The sequence below is a fragment of the Ptychodera flava genome (genome assembly GCF_041260155.1).
Source record: "Ptychodera flava strain L36383 chromosome 23 unlocalized genomic scaffold, AS_Pfla_20210202 Scaffold_24__1_contigs__length_23054250_pilon, whole genome shotgun sequence".
NCBI classification, from domain to species: Eukaryota; Metazoa; Hemichordata; class Enteropneusta; family Ptychoderidae; genus Ptychodera; species Ptychodera flava.
Window position 1 is genome coordinate 8852722 of NW_027248278.1, and position 23548 is coordinate 8876269.

General features: G+C 38.4%; 1 protein-coding gene and 1 long non-coding RNA gene across 8 annotated transcripts in view; both read right to left on the reverse strand.

Moving 5' to 3' along the window:
- Positions 1-435: 435 nt before the first annotated feature.
- Positions 436-7334, reverse strand: LOC139124617 (tripartite motif-containing protein 2-like). The gene is made up of 3 exons (XM_070690748.1): positions 7097-7334; positions 4803-4949; positions 436-4406 (listed from the first exon to the last, which is right to left on the reverse strand). Exon 3 carries the CDS (start codon positions 4336-4338, stop codon positions 2338-2340), a length of 2001 nt encoding a protein of 666 aa, XP_070546849.1. The 5' UTR covers positions 4339-4406; positions 4803-4949; positions 7097-7334; the 3' UTR covers positions 436-2337.
- LOC139124619 (uncharacterized) overlaps positions 626-23548 on the reverse strand; it is a 64527-nt gene continuing 41604 nt past the window's right edge. The window contains exons 1-4 of one of the 7 annotated variants that reach the window (XR_011549986.1): positions 12750-12910; positions 10703-10808; positions 8422-10556; positions 626-722 (exon numbers count right to left, since the gene is read on the reverse strand). This is a non-coding gene — a long non-coding RNA (uncharacterized lncRNA). Of the gene's footprint in view, positions 723-8127; positions 10557-10702; positions 10812-12749; positions 12911-17120; positions 17615-19125; positions 19259-23548 lie in introns of those variants that run through there. The other 6 variants (XR_011549984.1, XR_011549982.1, XR_011549983.1 and 3 more) reach the window with 6 other exon arrangements.

A 23548-nucleotide genomic window follows, 5' to 3' on the forward strand; every position in this document is an offset into this window, starting at 1 on the left:
ATTTTGTGAGTATGCATGCGCAGCGTGTACTCACAAGGTTAATAAATATGTTTAATTGCTCGAGATTTAGCCAGAAATGCTTGGTGTTCGATGGTTGAGTTTTAATTAGCCATCTTTACCTGATCAAACTGCAAATATATGGAGAGTTGGAATTGTGCCACAGCGAACAAAACTCAATTTTTTCCACTTCCCTGTGCGAGACTTTGGAAGAACGAAAATCCGACGACAAATGACGGATGCGACATTCGTCACAAAAGGGGAAAGGGAAAAAAATAAACAATGTTGAAATAGAATGTCAGAAGTTGAAAGACTGAAGGGTTTTGAATACCATAAAATGTCAAAAGAACTTACAATCTGACATGTCATTCGCAGTCACAAAGGGCAACAACTTTTTGTCCAGAGCGCTCATCAACCTGGCAAACATACGTGGTCATAATTGTTGAACCATCATTATCTTTATTTACTACTCCAATCAGGAAGTCAAGCGTAAAATAATACATAGAAGCTTCAAACGGCATCAGAGTAAACGACTGTGCCTTTAAATGCTCTTTGAAGTTACAGAAAAAACGAAGTTTTTGTATTGGAAATTCTGTAAGTAAAACTAAAAGATATAAAGCACATTTCACAGTTTCTAGTTGAGTACAATATATTCTTGCATAAAATACAAACAGTATTATATTGCTATGTAATATATTGGCTAAAGGTAGTCATTCGGAAAGGTCCTAAAGCAAGCATGCCATTTGATGTTTTTGTAGAGGCATCGCTGTTGAAATAAGACATTTTGAAAATGTAATCTAAGAACGCGAAAAACATTCTATTTGAATAATAAGCTAAAATAAAGGAATAAAGGATCGAAAAGTAAATCAACATTATTGCATACATGTATTCTTACGCATCTTGCAATTCCACAAACTGTAGCCAACCATAGAGAAACCAAATATGCTACTTTATATAATTGGAATGAAAGATACAAAATACTAAATCACGTAATATAAAAGCCAAAATTATAACAAAATTTTGCTCTTCAGTTTTGATAGCTCAATATTTCCTACAATTGTCAAAATACCTATCTTTGCTCATGACTAAATAAGTAGCAAACAATAAACAAATCTTTGTTTAAACTAAAATGTGTTCAACAATAACCAAATATGTAACGAGTGCCTTTAAGTATGTACAAACACACATATCAATCAATTATCAAGCACACGATGACTTGGCTTAGTGGCCAAAAGATGACATTGAGACGTGATATCCTGACCATGAACATTTGGTCAGTTTCATCAGAGACTTCCTGATACTGTGTTTTTCTTGCCAAAAAGAGTCAAATATCGTTTGTCCAACAGACTTCATCGTAGGTCTCTAGCGCCCCTTTCAATCTTTTCTGAGATTTAGCACAGCTGATCATTTTGTTGGCTTAATTTAAGTCGTTTGCTTTGTATGCGATCCCAGGTTGTAGAATTGCACATTTTAAAATTTTGTTAAATGCTATTGTGGATTTTCCCAATGAAGCGGTCATTTGACGAAGGAAACTAGGAAACTACACCAACAACTTTTAAACTTTTGGTCATTTTGACGAGGATGCAGTACCTTCCTATCAAACATCCAACACGTGAGTAATAGACACGCGAGCATTATCTAAACTGAGTGTCTTGGTTAATTCTTATTTTGGATCATTTATAGTTTGGAATTTTCACGTCGATTCAAATCCCCCTGATAGGACGATGTATATATTGGTAGTCACCATTGAAGCAAGAGCTTGAAGGCGTTGTTTTATTAGATATAACTGTTGTATTTCATAGGAAGCAGATTGACTTTAAGTTTCGCATTATGTATGTCAGATGTTAGTATTTGTAGACAACGGCATCTAAAATTCCAATCAGGGTGATCATGTTTCTGTATATGACCATAATCACAAACCACATTGACCAAGAGGTGAAACATGTTTTGATAACGACATTGACTTGGAAGACCAAGAACATGTTATGAAATACAGTGGACTTGCAATTTATATTCCTGTCCGTCATACATTCAGAGTATCGACGATAGGCAAACGATGTCGATAAAGTTTTTGCTTTCTTGATGTAATTAATGGCCACTTCGATTGCTTACAAAGTTACAAAGTGATTCACTTATTATAGATGAGTTATATAAAACCATATACACCGTTGCCAGCAGTAACAAATATTCTGTCATTTCTGTCGTCAATCGCAACATCCTTCGGGCCCACTAGAAGCATACCATCGTTAAGACAACACACAAATCTACCTTTATCATCAAATTTCTGAACTCTGTTGTTGCCATAATCACAAACATATATATTGTTATCTTTGTCTACCGCTACACCTCAGGGTGTTTCATTTGACCCGGGTCGCTGCCTTCACACCCAAACACAAAAAGTGGCTTACAAAGAGAATCATGGACCTGAATGCAATGTTTGTCCCGGTCAGACACGATGACACACTCTTTGCTGTTTACAGCTACGCCGTAAGGATTGACCAGTCTATGTTCTTCGGCGATATTGTCATCAAGTGAGCCCCTGAAGTCCCCGCTAACCGTGAACACAGATATCGTGTGCTTTTTCTTGTTTGCAACAAAGATAAGCCCCTTCTGATTATTAATTCCAATACCCATGGGATAATCAAGGTAGCCCTTTCCAAAGGAAGTAAGATGTTTACCTTTCCTGTCATATACACTCACGATGACCATATCAGTGACAAAATATTCATTTTTGTCCGATACAGCTATGAATTGAGGAAACGAGTCTTCCTTCCCCTCAATAATTACCCGCCCTTTTCCAGTATCATAATTATATTTCTGGATCCGTCGTAAACCATCAGCTAGAAGTACTTTCCCCTTTTTATCAATCGCAATTCCACAACATAAACTGATTTCTACCCCGCTGTGCATTCCGGTGTCTTCGCTTTCGATCATGGGCACAATATCCCTATTTGATTTGGCACTAAAGTAGCAAGGCGACCCTTTTACATCGATGCTGTGCAGTTTGACACTAACTTTATGAGAACCAGCTTCTTTACACTGGACATTACAAAATATTGTATCACCTTTTGCAGGCTCTATTTCAATACCTATTGCACTATCATCAGGATGTTCTACTGCTCCCTCTAAATACCTATGTATTAATTTCAGTTGGTCTTGCCTCTGACAGTTTATCTTTATGCTACCGTAGACTTTATCTCCTACTCTGAGAGTGTCAGTAGTGTGTAGTTCAAATGCAAATTCATTTGCAGAAAATGCATGTTGAATCGAACCTATATAGGTATCAGGTCGCATATGGACAGGGACAAAGGTCATCAATTTATCATTTCCGGAGTGCTTAAACACAGGAGATGAATCGATATCAATGGTGTAATGCTCAACAAGAGGCTTTGAAGCTACGATCTGGGCAGGAGTGCCATATTTAATGAGATCATTAACGTTTCCAACGGCACTGCCAATTACCTGCTGTTTTTCTTTGGATACAATTATGTCCTGTCTAATTGTATCGAGTTCACGTTCAAAGCTTCTCTCGAGTGAACCTATTAAATCCTCTTTCTCCTGATTAATTTTGTCGATTATTTCTTGGACCTGAGTTTCGACAGCTTCGACTTCTTCTCTGAGTGTGTTTTCTAGATCGCTGAGGGATGTTTCTAATCGTTTTGTAACTTTTTCATACTTTCTCAACTTCGTCTTCATGCTTTTCAAACAACCAGAGAGTAACTTTTGATACTGTTTTGTAACCGCAGAAATAGGGACATAGGTATGTGATCTATGTGTAGAAGCAATGCACGACTCGCACACTTGGACTTCGCATGTATTACAAAACTTGCCGATAATTTTGTTATGTCTTTTGCAATGGATGTCTCTCCTTATCAGAGAGTGTTGATGGGCCTTCACCTGTGTTATTTCTTCAAGGGGAAATATCCTATGTTCTTTGACCGCCGGTAATTTTCTATGATGATCGGTGCATTCGTCACACATGCAGCAAACACAATCCACACAAACATAACATTGTGGGCTCTCGTTACATATTTGGCACTTTCTGTCAATTTCTACCTCTTCCTCGGGACCTATTATTTCTAGGAGATCATTTAGAAGATAGTTTGGGGGAAATTTTCCGATTCCATCGTCAGGAATATCCCATGTTTGATTACAAGAGGGGCAGCGAATTGTGTCTGCATTTTTGACGTACTTACTAAGACAGCTGTAACAAAATGAATGCAGGCATGGTAGACATCTTGGATTTGTGTATTGTTCAAAACAAATGCTGCAATGCAGAAGATTCGCCCGTATTTCCGGTAACTTGAAACTTCGCCGACCTTTCACAGTACCAGTGGTCATGATTTACTTGCCAAACTTACAACTGATGGGTAGTTGTTACGGTAACACGGTGACATCAATTGTTGCCCCTGTTAAGAACAAAATAAACGAGGACATAAATAAATACGTGCACTTGTAACTGTGAAAAACTCTGCTCATCGGGGACTATTATCCGACACAAGGTATTGCAGAACTTATAAAGGTATTAAATTCCAAGCAACTGCGTTTCAATTAAATGATAGTTCTGAGGTATTAATAAAATGGATTACGGTCAGATATCTACATGCACAGGCATTGTACGATGCACAAAAATATTTTAGGGGGATGATTAAGTTACAAATATTTTTGACACACCATTTCCATTAAGAATAACATAAGCAGATATTTCACTGAAGCTCAACATTTTAGGTATTTATGTTCCTGTCCGCCATTATTAATTAATATTCTCTGTAAAGCAACGAGCTAATGTTTGACTAGCCTGTTACCTGTGTACTCATGAACACTGATGGCAACGCGGTCTCACGTAACTTGCCTCACTTTTCATTAAGTCAGCTGTAGAAGCCTCAGCAAGTAATGTTGATGGCCCTCAGCGACTGTATTGAAGAAACTGGTCGGAGGTGAGTTGTTGGTACCTTTTAAAGAAAAAAGTGTACACGATGATCGTCAGGTATCTGTCAGTGACATGATGTATGTCATTGTATTATAAGGCGTAAAGATATTTAAATTTCAATTGCCATGTCGCAAATGATTAACTTGTCGGTGAACTCATTCATATAGGTACTAAATAAAAATAGACACTTAAAAATAGATGAATCATTTATTAGCAGATAAATTTCAAAAACATCGGTCAAGCAAAACAGCTCTATTGACATGACAGCATTGATTAAAAAGCTGAAACCTGTTTCTATGCTACATGTATGATCTATATTTGTTGGAATAGTTGGCTACTATATTTTGACTAAAATACTGTGACCGGGTAAATAATAGTGCAGCAGACATCACTAAAGGTGAACGCCAACCTTTATTTGGTGAACATGACGTTACAAAAAACCGCAAATAATAATTCATGCTGTACACCATGACAGTGTCGACAACAGTAGAGTAATAGACGTATTCCAGTCTATCATACCAATTCAACAAATCCAGGCCCGCAAAGACCAGGGATACGTGATGCGACTCCACGACGGCAGCAAAGGTGTACTGCCGTAACGCTGACGTGGCAAGGTATTTATAGTGAAAGCTGTTGCCGAATGTCAATATTCATTTCCACGTGTCCCTAGTACATTAGGACTGTAAGAAAAAAGCCAGGGAGCGAATTAATCTTAACGTCTGTATTATCAAACGAGTGAAACAGATTTTCGTTTGACAATTTTTCATTAATCATTTATTGCTCCAGCGCCCGCCTCATCTGACGAGTGGACGTACTGTAAATACCGAAGGGCGTGTCGTACATTTCAAACTCAGTCTGAATAGATTTTGTGCCTATCTGGGCGATAACAAACGCATGAAGGTAGACAAAGCACGATGCCGTGCGAGTATTTGATTAACGTATCGCCAAAAAATTATTTCTTAGCCGCTGTTGACGGAACAACGAGAAGATAACTGTCGTCAATATTAACCTGTGCAAAAAAATAATCGCAATCATACCAATCCATAATCCAATAACACTAGGTCAAAATTTGTAAGACAATAGTTGTAAACATAGACAAAAAACAGCACAGAACAGACAGTAAATAGACGGTACACAAACAAAGTCAAATTGATGAAAGATATATGGACCTCTGGCCAAAAGACCAAGAAGTGAGGTCAATATAGCATTATATGATGTGCGTTTATGTGGACTTTACTTTGCAAAATGTTATAGCATTATTCAGATGACGTCATTGTTATCAGTGGTCTCTTCCACAATAAAGTATGATAACTGTAATTTTGCTAGTGTAGACTGGACGTGTTTTAGAGATAAATACGAATTATTTTGTCGCACCAGAGCCGCAGAATTTTAATCTGAATGTTAGACTTCACTGTGAAAAACTCACTCCAGTAGAGCTGGAACCGAAATTGTCTTGTGACCTGACTAACCTTAGAGGAGTTGAATTAATAGGTCCCGTTTAGTTAAAGTTTCTGTACACTTAAGGGATGGACCATTGCAACCACATACGCCATCGACAACAGTACGTCGGGGTGACAACCAGCAAAGATTTATGAATTTAATACTTGTGTGTGTCGTTCTTTAAATTTACCACTCTCTTTAAGCTTTTCATTATGTTCCCAATCTGTGACAACGACAAATATTTGTATCTGTGACAACGTCAAATATTTGTAATGAATATGTCTACATACAGGCAACAACCGATATTGTACATAATCCTATCAGTTGTAAATATCCCACACGAACCCAGTAAGTTCTGATGTTCCTTGATGTTTTGTATATAACGTCCACGAAGCAAAATTCTCGCGATAATAAACGATAAATTATATTTTATGGACAGCATTCTTTGTCATTGACGTCACACGTTTAAGGAAATAGGCTGATCTAGGGCAACTGAGGTCATTTGACCCGGATACAGAGACTGCCCAAACTTGCAGGTTAACTGTTTCAAGTCGGACTACATTTTGTTTCACCTTAACCTGATTTGAAATAAAATTCTTACCGCTTTCTTCGTCAGTACAAATAATGCTTTGAAAGTTGTTCCCGCTTTGACAGTTAGCTTCAGAACGGTAAACCTCAAGCTCTTTTATGAACTTCCTGTTTACCTATATAAATTTAATGTGTCCTTACCTGCGCCAAGTACTTGAAAACCCCGTTCGGTCAGGATACACTGCGGGTATTACCTACTCGCTAAAACCTCGGAAAGGCATAATGAAGCCCAGTTACCCAGCTCTTCAGTTTGCTTGCAACCCTTTGTTTCACTCGTAATCTTATGATTGTGCTGAGTAGAACAGTGGGGTTCCTATGGTGTTACATATGTGAGCTCGTTTTAGGGCTCCTCGAAGCCAGCTGTCGCTCAGCACGTCAAAGGTGAAAAGACACGTGTTGACCTCTCTGCATTTAAGGGACCGCCTCAATTTATTACATTAATACATAAAACAACATCGTGCTACACGGGACGCTGAATGTAAATGTTTTGAGAACTACTGAAGAGTTATCCTTTATATTTTGTGAGTAAGCAAGCGCACCATGTACTCACAAGGTTAATAAATATGTCCCTTTGCTCGAGATTTAGCCACTCATGCATGGTTTTAGATGGTTGAGTGTTAAATTGTCATCTTCATCGGATCAAGCTAAAAACATGTGGATAGTTGAATAACGCGCCAAAGCAAACAAAACTCATTTTTTCCCACTCTCCTATGCGAGATTTTGGAAGTATGAAAATCCGACGACAAATTACGGATGTGACCTTCGTCACAAAAAGGGATGGGTGGGAGGAAAAAGGAAAAAAAGAAAACAAAACAATCGTGAAATAGAGTGTCAGAAGTTTGAAGGCTGACGGGTTTGAATAACATAAAATTTCAAAAGAATTTACAATCTAATTGGTTACTGACAGACAAGTGCAAATGTTCCTTCTTCCCCCAAAAAACTCGAGAAAAATTCATTAACTCCATCGATATCGAAATGAGTTCAAATATGCAGTATACAGTGAAGTATTCTTCATGTCTGGAAAGCTGTACCGTATGCCCATTCGTTTTCAAGATTTTATAGGAAGGTATTTGGTTCAGCTGTGAAGTTCTGCAATTGATACCCAACCTCTTTGTAAAGGGCAACAATTTTTTGTCCAAACCGCACATCTACTTGGCAAACATACGTGGTAATAATTGTTAAACCATCATTACCTTTATTTGCTACTCCCATCAGGACGTCAAGCGTAAAATAATACATTTATAGACTGAGGCTTTAAACGACTTCAGAGTAAACAACTGTACCTTAAAATGCTTTTTGAAGTTACAGAAAAACGAAATTGTGTATTGAGCATTCTGTAAGTAAAACTAAAACATATGCAGCACATTTCACAGTTTCTATTTAACTATGTTATATTATTGTCAAAATACAAATAGTATTAAATTGCTATGTAATATATAAGCTAAAGTAGCCATTCGGAATAGTACTAAAGAAAACATGCTAATTCGTTTCTTTGTACATGCATTGCTGTTGAAGTAAGACATTTGCACAAACTTCAAATAGAAAGGAACACAAAACAAAGTACAAAAGGGAAGGTAGTATATTTTACGATGAAGGGTAATAAAGCTAGCATAACCCAAAAAATACATAAAAAAATACATAGCTAGAGAAATTTGCATAAACTTAAAACAGAAAAAGAGACTGAAAAACAAAGCACAGAACATAATTCAATATATTTGTATAAAGAAAACTTGATACATTTTCTTCTAATTATAAATTACAAGAAGAGTTGGAAGGTATGTTGAAAAGAAGATAATTGCCTTTCCGCTCTTGTGGCACCTACTATACATACATTATTTAAGTCTTAGAAGGAAAAGGCCCGGTTTTACAAATAAATTACTGATTGTCACATATATATGTAAAAGATAGGAACAGTACTGTCAAGAGTTTTTGAATACCTCTGAAAATCATTACCATACACCAAACATTGTTATGCAACATTGAAGGAAATTATATACAATGCTTACAATCGATTTCTAAATGTTGTTTTAGAAGTACAATCACTTGGAATATATGTAATACGGTGGTGCAAGAATTTCTATAAAGTCACCATGGTGCCTTAAACATATAACTGCTTCATCCTTGGGTTATTTCGTTGACCAATACAGACCAATTCAAAAATATGATGAAAAATGGTAGTGTTAATAGTGGCACAGGTAAGTCGAACTGTCTATTGGTGTTTTAATATGTATTGAAGAAAAATTAGATTATGAAGTTCTTGGATCCAAAGCAAGGGTCTAGAGAGAGCTGCATTCAGTGAATGTCCTGCTCCTTCTCAAAGACATTCACTGTATTATAAGCACTCACAAAGACTCTGTCACGAAAACCATCTACTGCAATATCCTTAGGGTTCAAGAGTACATTGTCTCCGTTGAGGCAAGAGACAAATCGTCCTGTCTCGTCAAATATCTGAACTCTGTGGTTGCCATTGTCACAAACGTAGATATTGTTTACTTTATCAATGGCAATACCTTCAGGGTTCCTCAATTGACCTTGGTCACTACCCTCTGACCCGAATTTATACAAAAAGTTACCGCCTGAATCATAAACATGGATGCGATGTTGACTTCGATCTGAGACGATAACATTACCCCGGGGGCTAACCCCGACACCGTAGGGATTAACTAGTTTAAACTCGGGACATTCATTTTGGGCAAATGACTTCACGTGATCTCCACTGGTTGTAAATATGGAGATAGTGTTCTTGCCCTTATTGGCAACGTACACAACACTAGTGACGTCATTTATTGCTATTCCGAGTGGATCTTTGAGCATCTTAGTTTCGAAAAACTTGAGGAGTTTGCCCTCGCGGTCACACACGAAGACATCTTGGGACTGAAAATCCGTAATGAAGTATTTATTTTCATGAATTGCAACGTACTGAGGCAGTATACTCTTCGAACCGATTCTGTCTTGGACAATAACATCAATTCTTCTTTTCGAAAAGATAAACTTTTGAACTTTTCTCGAACCGTCGACCATAACCAAGCTCTTTTTCTCATCTACAGCAAGTCCACGTGGTATGTGGAATATTTCATCCTCGTCTTCATTATTTTCAATTTCCCAAACTTTCTTCCATTTCATATTACGCAACATTTTATATCACTGAACTTTTCTATGCTCCTATGACAAATAATATTTTCATTATAGACGGTATAAGTATCACTAAGACGTTTCCTGCAACCTAATTATACAACAATGTTTGATTTGTTTGATACAAATTGCAAACACTACGACATTATGAATACAAAACTTATTGCCCAAAGTGCAACGTCTATCACTGCAAACCTGGTTGTTAAGTTTACTTAAGCTCTACGTGGCCTACCTCTTGGCAATATTTTGCAACTGATGTAAACAAATCAAAAAATTAAAAGTATTGATATAAATGTTATCTGAAGATTGGAGATAAGGAAAGTGTCTATAGCACTGTTACTCATACATGAAATGCGTTCTCTAATTTAACCTGCCATCTTGAAGAGAATTTGGCCGCTGCGAGCCTAAGGTCGCTGGGTAGAAGCCTTAGAATGGCACACCGCGAATGGTTTGTGCATAAATTTTGTCCCTGTAAAGAAAATAAGAAAGAGTGTTAATTGACATGAACCATAACATTTCTCATGTCCATAATTAATATTTTATGATAGTGAACCCATCTAGTGAACCCATCGAATACATTTTCAGTAATCTTGGGAAATGATCAAATGTTCTTACCTTTAATAGATCTGCCAGCACACACTTGAACTACACCTCAACGCTGTCTCAATGAAACATATAGCTATGGGTCTGTTATCACTGCTCTCTTCGAAAAGTCTGAAGTCTGCTAAACAGAACACAAAGAATATAACAAATTCACATTATGTTTACGGATCCCTTTTCAAATACATTTTATACTTTATATATATATGTATATATATATATACATATATATAGTGACGATGCCTTACAAGGTCTAAAGCTTGTCATTGTGATATATATATATATATATATATATATATATATATATATATATATATATATATAGTGACGATGCCTTACAAGGTCTAAAGCTTGTCACTATGATATATATATATATATATATATATATATATATATATATATATATATATATATATATATATATATATATTAAATGCAAAGGTGCTAGTGTATATATCCATAATTAATACAGTATCGGATTATGAAAATACTTATGTACATATATTTATATGTAGGCATACATTGCTCCTAGACCCTATTTGTCGCTTTCGGCCTTTGTTTCCACTCCATCTAGTCTCGAGATTCACTTTAAACGACGCGGCATAAAAACAGTTCATTTGAAAGTGAATGGTCCTTAGGAGAGACGATGATGTCACTGGCTTCCCTTTGAAAGTCAATCAGTCCAAATATTCCTCTCATGATTGGCCAATGATTAAATGGGTGTTGCTCATAAAACTGCTTATAAACTGAACGTCCTCTTGCTAGTTTTTGAGCAACGCCGAAGGCGACGAATAGGGTCTAGGCTAACATTGCTCCATATATCCACTGTTCATTCAATTAAAATCGAGAATTTGTTCTACACATGCGAAGGACGTTGATCGAGAGAATTTGGCCAAAATATTGAGAGTCGCACTAAGTATACTCATTACGATACAATTAAAAAAATGATTTCGATTAGAAGTGACATAGATAGATAGATAGATAGATAGATAGATAGATAGATAGATAGATAGATAGATAGATAGATAGATAGATAGATAGATAGATTGATTGATTGATTGATTGATTGATTGATTGATTGATTGATTGATTGATTGATTGACTGATAGACAGGCGACAGACATCGACAGACAGACAGACATAGACAGACATATACACACAGACCGAGACAGACAGACAGACAGACAGACAGACTGAGACAGGCAAACGGACACTGAGACAAGCAAACATGCAAAACAGACAGCGCACGTCCGAAGAGGTCTTTTTCATGACCTCTGCCTAAATTAACGTGATGGTCATGTTCATTGTGTACGTATTTCAAAATCTGTTCTAACCGCCAATTTTCCTTTCATTGGCAAAATTTTACACTTCTAGAGAAGTTTAAGTAGTATAGTTGCTAAGATATTTCAAAGTGCATGACAATGCGTTACAGAGTAATCTATTTATATTCATTGACGGGAAATACCTTGATAAAAGATGATGCAATGGTCAAGAAAGTGTCAACACTGATCAAGATTGATCTAGTAGTTTAAATAAGGTGCGATCACGACAGGAAAATTTCATTGCCATGGTTTCATACTAGGGTCGTGAAAAGGGTTAGAATGATTTCTTGCTGATTCGCATATCATATTTTTGTATCACCTTTGCACTAAAGAGAGTAGGTTATCCTTGAGTAAGCCCTAGGTTTTAAAACAGCCAGTGTGAGTGCGCTTTGCCGGCAACAGTCGTCAGTGAATCTGTTCGGGTGTTCATAGTCGACTTAACGTTTAGACCAGACCAACATTTTGAGCGTGATTTAGGTCGGCCCTGAGCGTAGTTTTCGCCTTAACAGATGGTCTACAGTAGGGTAGACTGTTTACTAATGGGCGGGAGGTTCAAATTAAGGGTAAATGTGAACGCAGACTATATCATTTTTATCTCATCACAATCTTGGGCGGTCCAAAGGCGGCCATAGGCCGGAATATGTACGTAAGTGATGGTGTGTTCGACACTACCCGTGACATGGATCTCTGCAAAGAATGGCTAACATTGCACAAACCAACAACGACATTGCATCACTGACCTTAGTGACGGCAAACGACAGCGACTTTTGCAGTCGGTGGCCCAATTCGCCGGAGAAGTAGTGATGGATAATCTTGTTACCGCACAACTTTAAAACTATCACGTATTTCAATACATACAATTTGTGATGCTGCGTCGCTTGTCGCTGTCAATAGTCAAAGTAGTCGGATATATATATACGACAGAAACTATTGTGATCTAACAACCGTGCCTTGTCAAGAACTAGGTAAATCCCTTTTTTGTTTTGTTTTGCTATGTTTTTTGTTTTTGAGGGGTACTTCCCTTTTGAGACGGAAACTTCTATATAAAACTTATAGCATTGCACTTTCATGCGTTTCCTGGTTCACAGAGTTCAGTAATAAAGGTAGCTCGATGTCATAGACCGCTTGTTTGGGATGACCAATTAAGTTTCGCTTGTATTGTTAGCTGTAAGTGCATCAATGATCATACGACCTGGGTGACCCACTTTACAAGGTGTTTACCGCATTCACGACCATGTGATATCGAGGTATTGAATGATCACGAGTTGGCTGTTTTGTTTGGTAGCTGACCCAGGCGCCGATATTTACACTGAAATTCCCATCTCGATGACGAACATGTCGCTGTCACATGTATAACGTTATAACCATTCAAAGCAAGTCATGTGCTTAAATGCAATCCCAGTTAATTATATATTTTCCTTTTAACGAGAGGATTGGGAGCTTCGTCACCAGAGGGAGTACTAGACCAAAGTTCTAGATTTTCTTTGATCGGTTGGTTGGTCGGTCATTTCAGACTAAAACAATGGCTACGATCAATTGTGAGCTTAACCTGAGTCCAATGGAGACTCATTAAACTACGTAGGACATCGACATAATTATTAGCAATGCAGTGCACCGTTGCACTAGTATCGCAACTCTGTCCAGCTTCACTCTGGGTTTTACTGGAGAATAGCCTCAAGCTGTCCTCAAGTTGTCGTACGTTGTTCAGTCCTTACCAGATATCGGAGGTACCACGGGTCCGTAATTGTAGAGGAACACGCCGGTAGAATTGAGATTGATGGCTTTATTTACAGTACGGGAACGCAGCCGGAGTTACAACTTAAGCTCTCCCATAATCGTTTCTCTCTGACTGAATTTCATTTCTCATTTATCACAATTTAAAGTTTACTTTCTTACGTAATCTACCTTACTATAAAAGCAATAAAATTTTAAACTGTGACAGTACTTTCCAGTCGTTTCGACACGATACTATAAAACAAGACTGGTATAAACTTTGAGTCGGTCATCAAAATTTGCCCTTCAAATTGCTACGACCTCATATGTCAATCACAAACATTTAACAAGACACTTGATAAAACCGTCTAGCTCTGTTCTTTTCTCGCTGTCACTGTCGAGAGTAGCGGTCTGTATGTTAATAATTTCAAAGCAAAGCGCCATCTTCTTCATATGCTGAGGTCGGATATTAGATCTAAATAAAGTTTTACTACTCACTTAATGCCCGAATTTTCACCTGAACGAGTGTGTTCCAGTTTACAGCGACAATTAGGTCACCGGCTCATTGAAGCTTGAAAAGGGATAGAGCGGTTGCGCCTAGTGACCTGAAAAACTGAACTATTGACCTTTTGATTGCTCTAATTTTTCCAACCAAAATTTTAGTGCAACATTTCACCAATTTTCATGATTTTGTTTTGCAATTTTCCGATAATTTTTTACCAAATGGACATCACATTTCATGGGCTAAAGGTTTTTTCAAAGTTTGGCAGAAATCTGAAAAAAAAATGACTGGGTATATTTTGTAAAGTTGACAAAAACGCCTTTTGCGCTCAAAGGGTTAAAGTTCCCCAAAGATAAATGTCTGCTGCAGAATGGTTTCCAGTGTTTGTTCATGTCCTGATATCTGATATCGTCATATCCCTCCCATTATTTTGCTCCACCCCTTAGGTATACGTGCAGCTATTAGTAAAAAAAGTTATCGAAGAACTGTAATAATAGGAACAGGGACTATTCATATACGTAAATCTACTGTACACAGATCTAAGTGGTGCTCCACCTTCGTTAACAAAGACCAGATATGTTGATCAAATTGACATAGCGTAGATACGGAAACGATCTGAAAAGACGTTCTCATGAGCACCATCGGCCATCAGCCCCTGTGCCAGTGCGTAGGCCAGTGCATAGTCACCGGCCCCAACGCCAACCACCATTGTCAAATCTTTTAACTTCGGCCCTTATTCCGGAAGGAATATTGAAAACTGAAAAGAGTTAACCTAAATTTGTTTCTGAACAAATCTGCGCGTCAATTACAATGGTTGGACGGTGGAGCAATCGGCATACAGAATCTTGCTGTACCTGATAATACAAATACAGTAACTGTAAAGATACGGTCACCAAAGACAGTTACACGGTCTATTTCCGCGTAACATGTACTAACTGTCCTCACTGCGGCTGAAAGCTATCGACAAAGATATTGGGTGTATAGTTAGTAGTTACGATATAGGTTAGTTTAGGTCAAGGTAGCCTCATTGACACAGCAAGAGCTCAAGATGCGTGTAAATATAGCGAACTCGTGTTAGTATGAGATGACCGTGCTCATAAATGCTACAGTAGGGCAGCTCGGGAACTGGCGCCTCGAAATAGAACGACTTTAAAAAGGCATGTTCTTCAAATTCTTAACATTCTTCAGTGCAATGTAAGCTTACGGTCATATTGCTAATATAATATCACAGCCTTTTTGTTCTCGTGACGAAAATATATACCCGAAATTATATATATATATACATATATATATATATATATATATATATATATATATATATATATATATATATATATATATATATATATATATATATACACACACACATATTAAACAGGGTTTTCTCTCGACTGCACAATTGCGCAAATTGCCCATTTCGAGCTATTTTCTGCTTTTTAAAAGTTACTGTCAGCGCAAAAATCGCGCACAAATCACCGCATGAAAATACGCCCATATGATAGTGATCCAGGCTCACAGTATAGTTACCTTTGAATTGGCTGTTGCTTCTGCCCTAAAACGTCAAGTCTGCCCCCTAATTTTGATGTATGGGACAGAAATTGCCCCTTTCAGTGAACATTCAGAGAAAACACTGATTTTATATATTTATATATATATATATATATATATATATATATATATATATATATATATATATATATATATAATATATATCAGCAAACTGTCATACGTGCTACTGAAAGACGACGTATAAATTCGTATCAGAAAGATTTGAAATTTCAGGCTTATAAAATGAATGTTACTGTTTCGTTTAATCGGACTAATTGAACGCTTGGATTTCCCAAATTTATACAATAAACATCAAAAGTAGTTTTGTTTCGGAAATCCTTAATCAAGCGCAATCAAACACATGGAATTCTCGTCAGGAAAATGAAAATTAACAGTCGAGTTTCAGAACTTCTCGGTCGAGTACCTTTCAATCATCCCATATTACATACACAGAATTCATGGAAAATAAACACTTACAGTAGCGTTTTGACAATTCGTTCAAACACACACAGACGAGGAATTCACATGATAAAATGAAAACTGAAAATTCTGGTTTTCGGAAACCCTTCAGGTACGATTCGAACACTCAATCAGAGGCATATTTTACTACCATAAATAGAACAAGCATAAGATGAATGTTTACAGTCGACTTCATTATTCGTATCAGATAAACGTTTGGAATTTCAGACCTACAAAATGAATTTTACAGTTGCCTTCAATCGGATCAATTAAACCCAATCGGATCAATTGGGTTTCTCGTTGTCGGATCTCGTTCACAAAGATTTATATATTCTTCTCAATAATTATACAGGATTTCACATCTGTAAATGAAATTTTGAAGTTGGGTTCGCAGCATCTCACGCAAGTATGATAAGATCACGTAAATTTTTGGATTTCACAGCAATCCAGTATAGAACAGAGGTTCATCAGAGTGTCCGTTAAGCTACGATTCGGTAGAGTATGTTCCCGGGAATAAATTATTATGATGTCATATTTTGTTTCCCTAATTTGATTTTCTTGTCGTTCATTTCGACTGTTCGTCGCATATACCATCTCTGGTATATCCTGTCGTATTGCCAACGTCGGTTACAGTTCACACAGACACAATTGACCTGTTCTTTCGGAGCGTTGTGTTTGATTCACATCTCTCCCGTCTAACTCTTTTGTTTGATAAAGATAAGCCCGCAGTTGCCTACACCGTAGTCCCAGTGTTTGAACATATCCACTATATCAATGCCATGCCATTGCATATTCACTCCCTCACGGTCGGCTATCAATGTTGTGTGCAAATGGTACTCTTCTTCGTCGGGCTATCAAGCTTCCAAAATAATTCAAAATGGTCACTTACCATACGGGTTACATTAGACGCGCAAACTGACCTATCTTGTCTGGTTGCATGTGTGCGGAATTCGATTGGTCGACCAACGTCATTTTCCCGGCCACTCGGAAGAATTTGTACGTTCCGACGATACGGTTACCAAGCAGCGTGTAATGAGTACTCAAGTTTAATTTTGCCTCCTGTCGATTTATGGATACATGAATATAAATTGTCCACCAGATCTCCGGATTTCCTCTGAACACAGCTTATCTGAGTTTCACCCCTGTTCTTGCCGGTGCGCTCGTTGTTGACATTTCAAAGTTAATCCGGTGACAATCTGGTGACAGGGTCCACAGATTAGTAACTTACCCCTGCTTGTTTTTAACCATTACTCAATCAAACACATCAGATAATCGGCTGAACATAGTTATCAAAGGACAAACACATGGCAGAATAAAGGGGAAACAAGAAATATGCACGCTGTTCCCTAAGGTGCCACAGTAAATCAAAGTACATGTAAATTACTGCCCCTTGCAACGCCCACTGCGCGTGACTCGTGGTCAGGACATGACCTTTTGCAAATCATAATACATTGACCTAACTCAGCAGCACTTGGAAACAATATCACTGATTGCAAAACATCTCGGGCAAATTCTTCGTTAAAGCTCTGTAATTGTGTTTTCACAGGGAAACACCGTACATGCGGCACCCCTTCCCCGTCAACATATTCAACGTGGAATGTTCCACAGTTTGGTTGGAGTGGCGCTCGGTTTCAACACGTATAATTGGCTTCTCGCCTTTACTCATTCAACGTACATGGCCTTTGTTGAGCTTACCAGAATCACGAATCAGATATTTTATTATGGTATATGCAGTCAAGGCTAGCAAGATAAGACTAGCTCGGTAATTTTATTCAAATTATCAGCCCACCCTCAAAAGTTCAGGAACGACGCACTGTAATCTTGAAGCTACATATACTGCTGAAAGTAGAGGCACTGAAAGGACACCGGCGTAGAAAAGGAGCGGGTCCGGAAAGCAAGAACGCTCTTCATGTTTTCGACTCCATTTGTGCATTCAGAAGTCGGACCAGAGGCGCTTGACTTGTCCTTTCTTGGGTTGGTGGTGGAGGGGCATGACACTTGACATGGTATTGTAATATAACGGTTGTACGTGTCGGTCAATTCCCAGATTGCCAATACCAAGGTATATGCAAGGTATCACCGAGCTGTATTTCGAACGACTAAAGGCATGATTTAATTCTCGTTTTCCTGGTAACGTTTACAAATCATTTAACAATATTGCGTATCCGAACATGTAACTTATAACGTTTTTTTACTATCATTATGTGAAATTTATTATGAACGTCGAAATCTTTTGACTTTCAAAAGTCCATCACCGCATTGAGAACAAAATCATCATCATCAAGAACAACTGCAACAACGACAATAACAACAACAACCACCAATGGAGTAGAATAATACAGGAGAGAGTTTTGAGTAACACGCCAGGCTAGGAACGTGCACTTCTGAGTTTCGAGTGTCGCCTGACCACTCGACATAGACAGATTAATTTTTATGTATAGCTGTTATCAATATCTAACTCCAACTGCGTACAAAACGGGATGATACATCTGCCCATATCCTCACGTGTGTTAGCGTGCAGGTCTTGATGCAGTAACTGGCCTAGGAATATTGGTGTAACGGCCTAGGTCGGTTATTGACTAGGGTGGGTACAAAGAGCGGCGGAATGCAAGAACGGCCTGTGTGCTTTCGACGCCATTCGCGCATCTTTTAAGCCGGGTGGTTTGGACAGTGATGTCTTCGCTAGGCGACCGGGTGCCATGCGTTGTGAGTTCGAATCCGATCGAGAATTTACTGAAGTCAATATTTTGAATGTCATGCAGAAGACAATTGCAGAATATAGCATAAATGACACGCGTTCTACACATACGGTAAACAGCAAAGACCTTGCACACACATTTTAAGTCCTGACCAAATTCCATGTGTTTCAACTTTCAAACAGCATATGTACTAACCTCTATCCTTCGATAAGTCGCGTATTCCAAACAATCCAATACAGTCTAAAATGACGACAACAGACTCGAATACGCGACAAAACATCCACCAAAAACCCCGGAAGCTGACAGGTGACAGATGTCTTTTGTTTACCTGTTAAAAGTCCAATGGTTATGCAAACACAGTTATCATAATGGACGTATTTCATATCATTACACAATGATGTTACTTATTTATACACACGGTTTGTTTGTTATTCAGATCGCTGATATGTCTGCGCTCGATCTAATCATGAAAAACGCTTAAAAACCTTTGTTTCCTATTGTATGTAGTACCTAGACTGACCCTGGTCTCATGGCTTTTCTCGGGCATGCGCAGGCTGGCTGGCCAAGTAACGCTTTCAGCCGATGATTTACGCGACAGTGTGCCAGAGTATATTCCTTCATTTCAGGGCTCGAAATTAACTTTTTACCCTGGTAGTCCACTTGGGCTACCATTTGCTGAAGTTGGTAGCCCAGTGACAATGGCTGGTAGTCCATGAATATTTTAGTTTAGGGATACTATACTCATCCGAGCATAAGCCCCGGTTCACCAACACAAAGTAGCAGTAAAACTAGGGGCTTCAACTCGAGAAACCCCATGTTATGTGTCACGAACGCTTAATTTATGCTTATTTATCTACATTTTAACACTTTCTATCACTTTCAAAATCGGCTTACACATCCATGAAGAAATTAATTGTAACTTGAGTAAAGAAAAACAGAAAAAAATATTCATATGATCTTTATGAACTGGCATGCCTTGTTACACCCGAGTCTATCTATACAGAACGTAATACATTGATATTGACCGACAACCATAGATACAAGACAGCGAAACTCAGCCAAGCTAACTGACAGAATGTTTTGTATTACTATTTCAAATCAAACTGATTACACAATCTCTTGATGTAGAAGTGACAATTTTGTGAAATTTCAGCATCAAAACCCAAAAACTTGACACAAGTACGTCTTGTATGCTGCCGATCAACAGCATAGTGTGAACTGGCATGCAAAGACTGCACACAGAAAAGCAACTCAACATTCTAGTATCAAACGCTCAGCATCTTGTGAAAACAACAACATAGCAGTGAAAATTGTAATAGTCACCAGAAAAAAATCTTCACAGATGAAAGGATAATTGCTTCAAACAAATGAAACTACATGTTGACTGCATTTAGCTCGTCCGAAAGTGACGGACATCGCACGCCAAGTATTTCATGTCCCAGGCTTTGGTAGTCCGTGTGGGCTACCAATTCATGGACTTTGGTAGCCCCAGGGAAAAGTTGGTAGTCTGTGGACGCGGGACTACCGCTAATTTCGAGCCCTGATTTTACTGTGTTTTAATATGTATAGCCCACAGACTTTGGGCAAGTCTACGCAGTGTAGTACTTGTGAATAATTATCTCCGGGTGTGCTGTCTTTCTACGCATGCGTTTTTAAATGTAACATGACTAACCGAACGACACGAAGTGAACTGCAAAACTGTGAGAGTTTCCTGATGACCTGTTAATATCAGATGTTGTATCCATCAACTTACCCGTAATTTAGTACCATTCTTTCTGCGCAACCAAACCAGAAGTCCCTCACAGGCTTAAACCCCTGTACCACGCGCTTTCTCTGCCGTGTAAACTTCGGGTGTATTTAGTTGTGGTGTGCAGTGGGTCAACTCGCTTTCATCAAAAGTGGAAGTAGACCCACAGCCAACGTGTTGGTCAATAGAAGGCGTTCCCATGAAAGTATTAAATCTATGTGTGCACTGCCGCTGTGTTTTGAAAAGTGCTGACGACAGTACCAGTCGACCGCCAGCTTCCGGTTCTAAGGTCCAGGATCGCTTGTCACACACATTTGTCGCTATTGCAAATAATGTTAACGTCGCTCACTCTAACGAGAGAGTAGACTTATAATTGTAGCTTTAGTCTAGCAAGCTTCAGGAGATAATTACAGTCAAGTCATATTTTCATTTATCCCTATAAATTATACGCGAATATCGAGCATTGACTACTACAATCAACATATGCATCTTTTTGCAGAGCAATATCCACAATACTATGTCGAGCTCCATAATCCCCCCCCAGCTTTGCTAACCGACGAAACAAACTGATGGATCCGTGGAAGGCATCACCGTGCTACATTTTTTGCATTCCTACGCTTTCATGTATGACAGTGTTATTTGTATCCCCCATTTTCAGCAGTACATTGTGCTCAACGGCTCGGCGTGTCGTCCCCCTACAAGAGAGAGGGCAGATCTAAATTCGAATACCGAAACAGTCCTATCTTTCCAAGATGCGAAATAATCTCTCTTACATCGTCAATCCGTAATATGGGGCTGCTACAACGAACATTCTGAAGATGTTAGGCCTTGAACTATCTTGAAACGGCAAAAATGCAGAAGTGTTTGTCAAATGTTTGTCAATAAAGGGCCAGCATGTTTATGAGAGTTGCCGAAGAAATGTATGCATGAGAGACCAGGATATAAAAATATGAGTGCTACCAGTCGGGTAGGAGCCGTGCTGGTTGCTGTGTCCTTGTAACAGTAAGTAGAGCTTTAGAACAGGTAATTTTGTCCGTGATGTTTAACAATAAGTGGTATTATATACCATGTGTGCTAAAGTACGGTGCGTATGGCAGATCAAAGGTCAAGTCCTGGGCGTCCGTACGGGTCTACAAAAGACCTGTAATAAGACGCTTTCATGTACGAGCTTTTATTCAAATATAGGTCAATAAAATAATAAAACCAAGGCACGGTGCATTTTCTTGTCACTTGTGTGACACCAATAGTCATTCCCAGATCTTACAGTCTGAAGATAGGTTTAAATAATATGAAACCTCATAGTTTTGCGGTACTCACGTGTGAGCTTTGCTATAAATGCATATCCGGGGTGACAGACAAAACGCAGTTCCAGAAACTCAAGTCGCTCTAAAAAGAATATTATCAACGTGGTAAACGGCACGAATTTGAGTGTATGTAATATTGATGCCTCAGTATCATCATTGAACTTAGTAAACTCTCCTGATATGTGATACGGATCAGTATTTCATTAAGAAGTTTCCCTGCCTTAGCCTTGGTTACATAGGCACAGATAGTTTTATAAAGGGAATTTCTCCGATGGAACTGGGCACATTCAGTGACCTTACAGAAGAGGATGTAGAAGAACTTCCGAAGTGATCCGATATTTGACACCAGTTGGCTTGGAGTTGATCTTGATATCCCCTCGGTGAACAAGTAAGTTATAGACAAGATCACGTATGAAATGAATGGTCTTCATATTCTTCCAACATGTCAGTATCTGCTCAAAAGTTAACAGTATCGAGACAATAAGGGCACCAATGGCGCACGTAGCGTTGCAGGGGCGGGCTAGATCATTCCAGCTTTTGTAATTCAAAAGGTCGTAAAAATATATCATGGCATTTTCGTCCGTGGCGTCAACTGAAAACCGCTTCCCTGTCTCAGTATATATCGCAGTTGTCTGCAAATATGCAAGCCGTACATAACCAAAACTATACTCAGTTCTTGCCATTGCCAAATAAATTAAACCTCTGCACCAGATTTCATTCTAATCCTATTAGCTGTTCCTGAAATATCTCACAACCGACATACCATACAGAGAGACAGACAGTCGGGCAGACATCGATGTGACAATAGCTTCCGCTTGTTAACTCGAGAACTAAAATAAAATACACTACCAATGCCATAAACTTCGAGAATTCTATTTCCATCGCATGTAAGAACGATGGCCAATCTTACGATGGGTTACCAAAGAATATATACTCACTGAGAATCATCAGCCGACCAGAGAGAGAGAGAGAGAGAGAGAGAGAGAGAGAGAGAGAGAGAGAGAGAGAGAGAGAGAGAGAGAGAGTGTGTGTGTGTTAAACTTCAGATAATATTTCACAACAGCCATCTGGTACACCCTGCCAGCCTCTTAGCACAGTGTTACAAAGCATTGCAATAGAGTTACTGATATTTCAAGCAGCAAACGGGAGCCGAGGGTAAAACTCAGCAGTCCAATGTCTTGGTTTTTTCAAGTACGTCTAATTTTCATACCGGAAAAGATATTTGCCAAACATGAAAGTTTCCAAATGATATAAGCAAAATTTGAGTACGCATAATGCATCGACCAGAAATGGTGACCACTATCGGTAGTCAGCAGATATTTTGAGAAACTTGACTTCTTGTTTAAGAGACACCCGCCACGTAAAACCAGATATGAACTGAAAATGCTCACGTGTTCAATTATATGTTGCAGTTATGTGTAAATTTGAACCTTTGCCACATGTTTGCAACTTCATTGAAAGTGTTATGATCAACATAATGAATAATATTCACCACAGATTAATTTTAAATCCAAGTATATATCCCCAATCAGGAAAGCTCATTAAAATATGCAAATTAGGAAGTGAC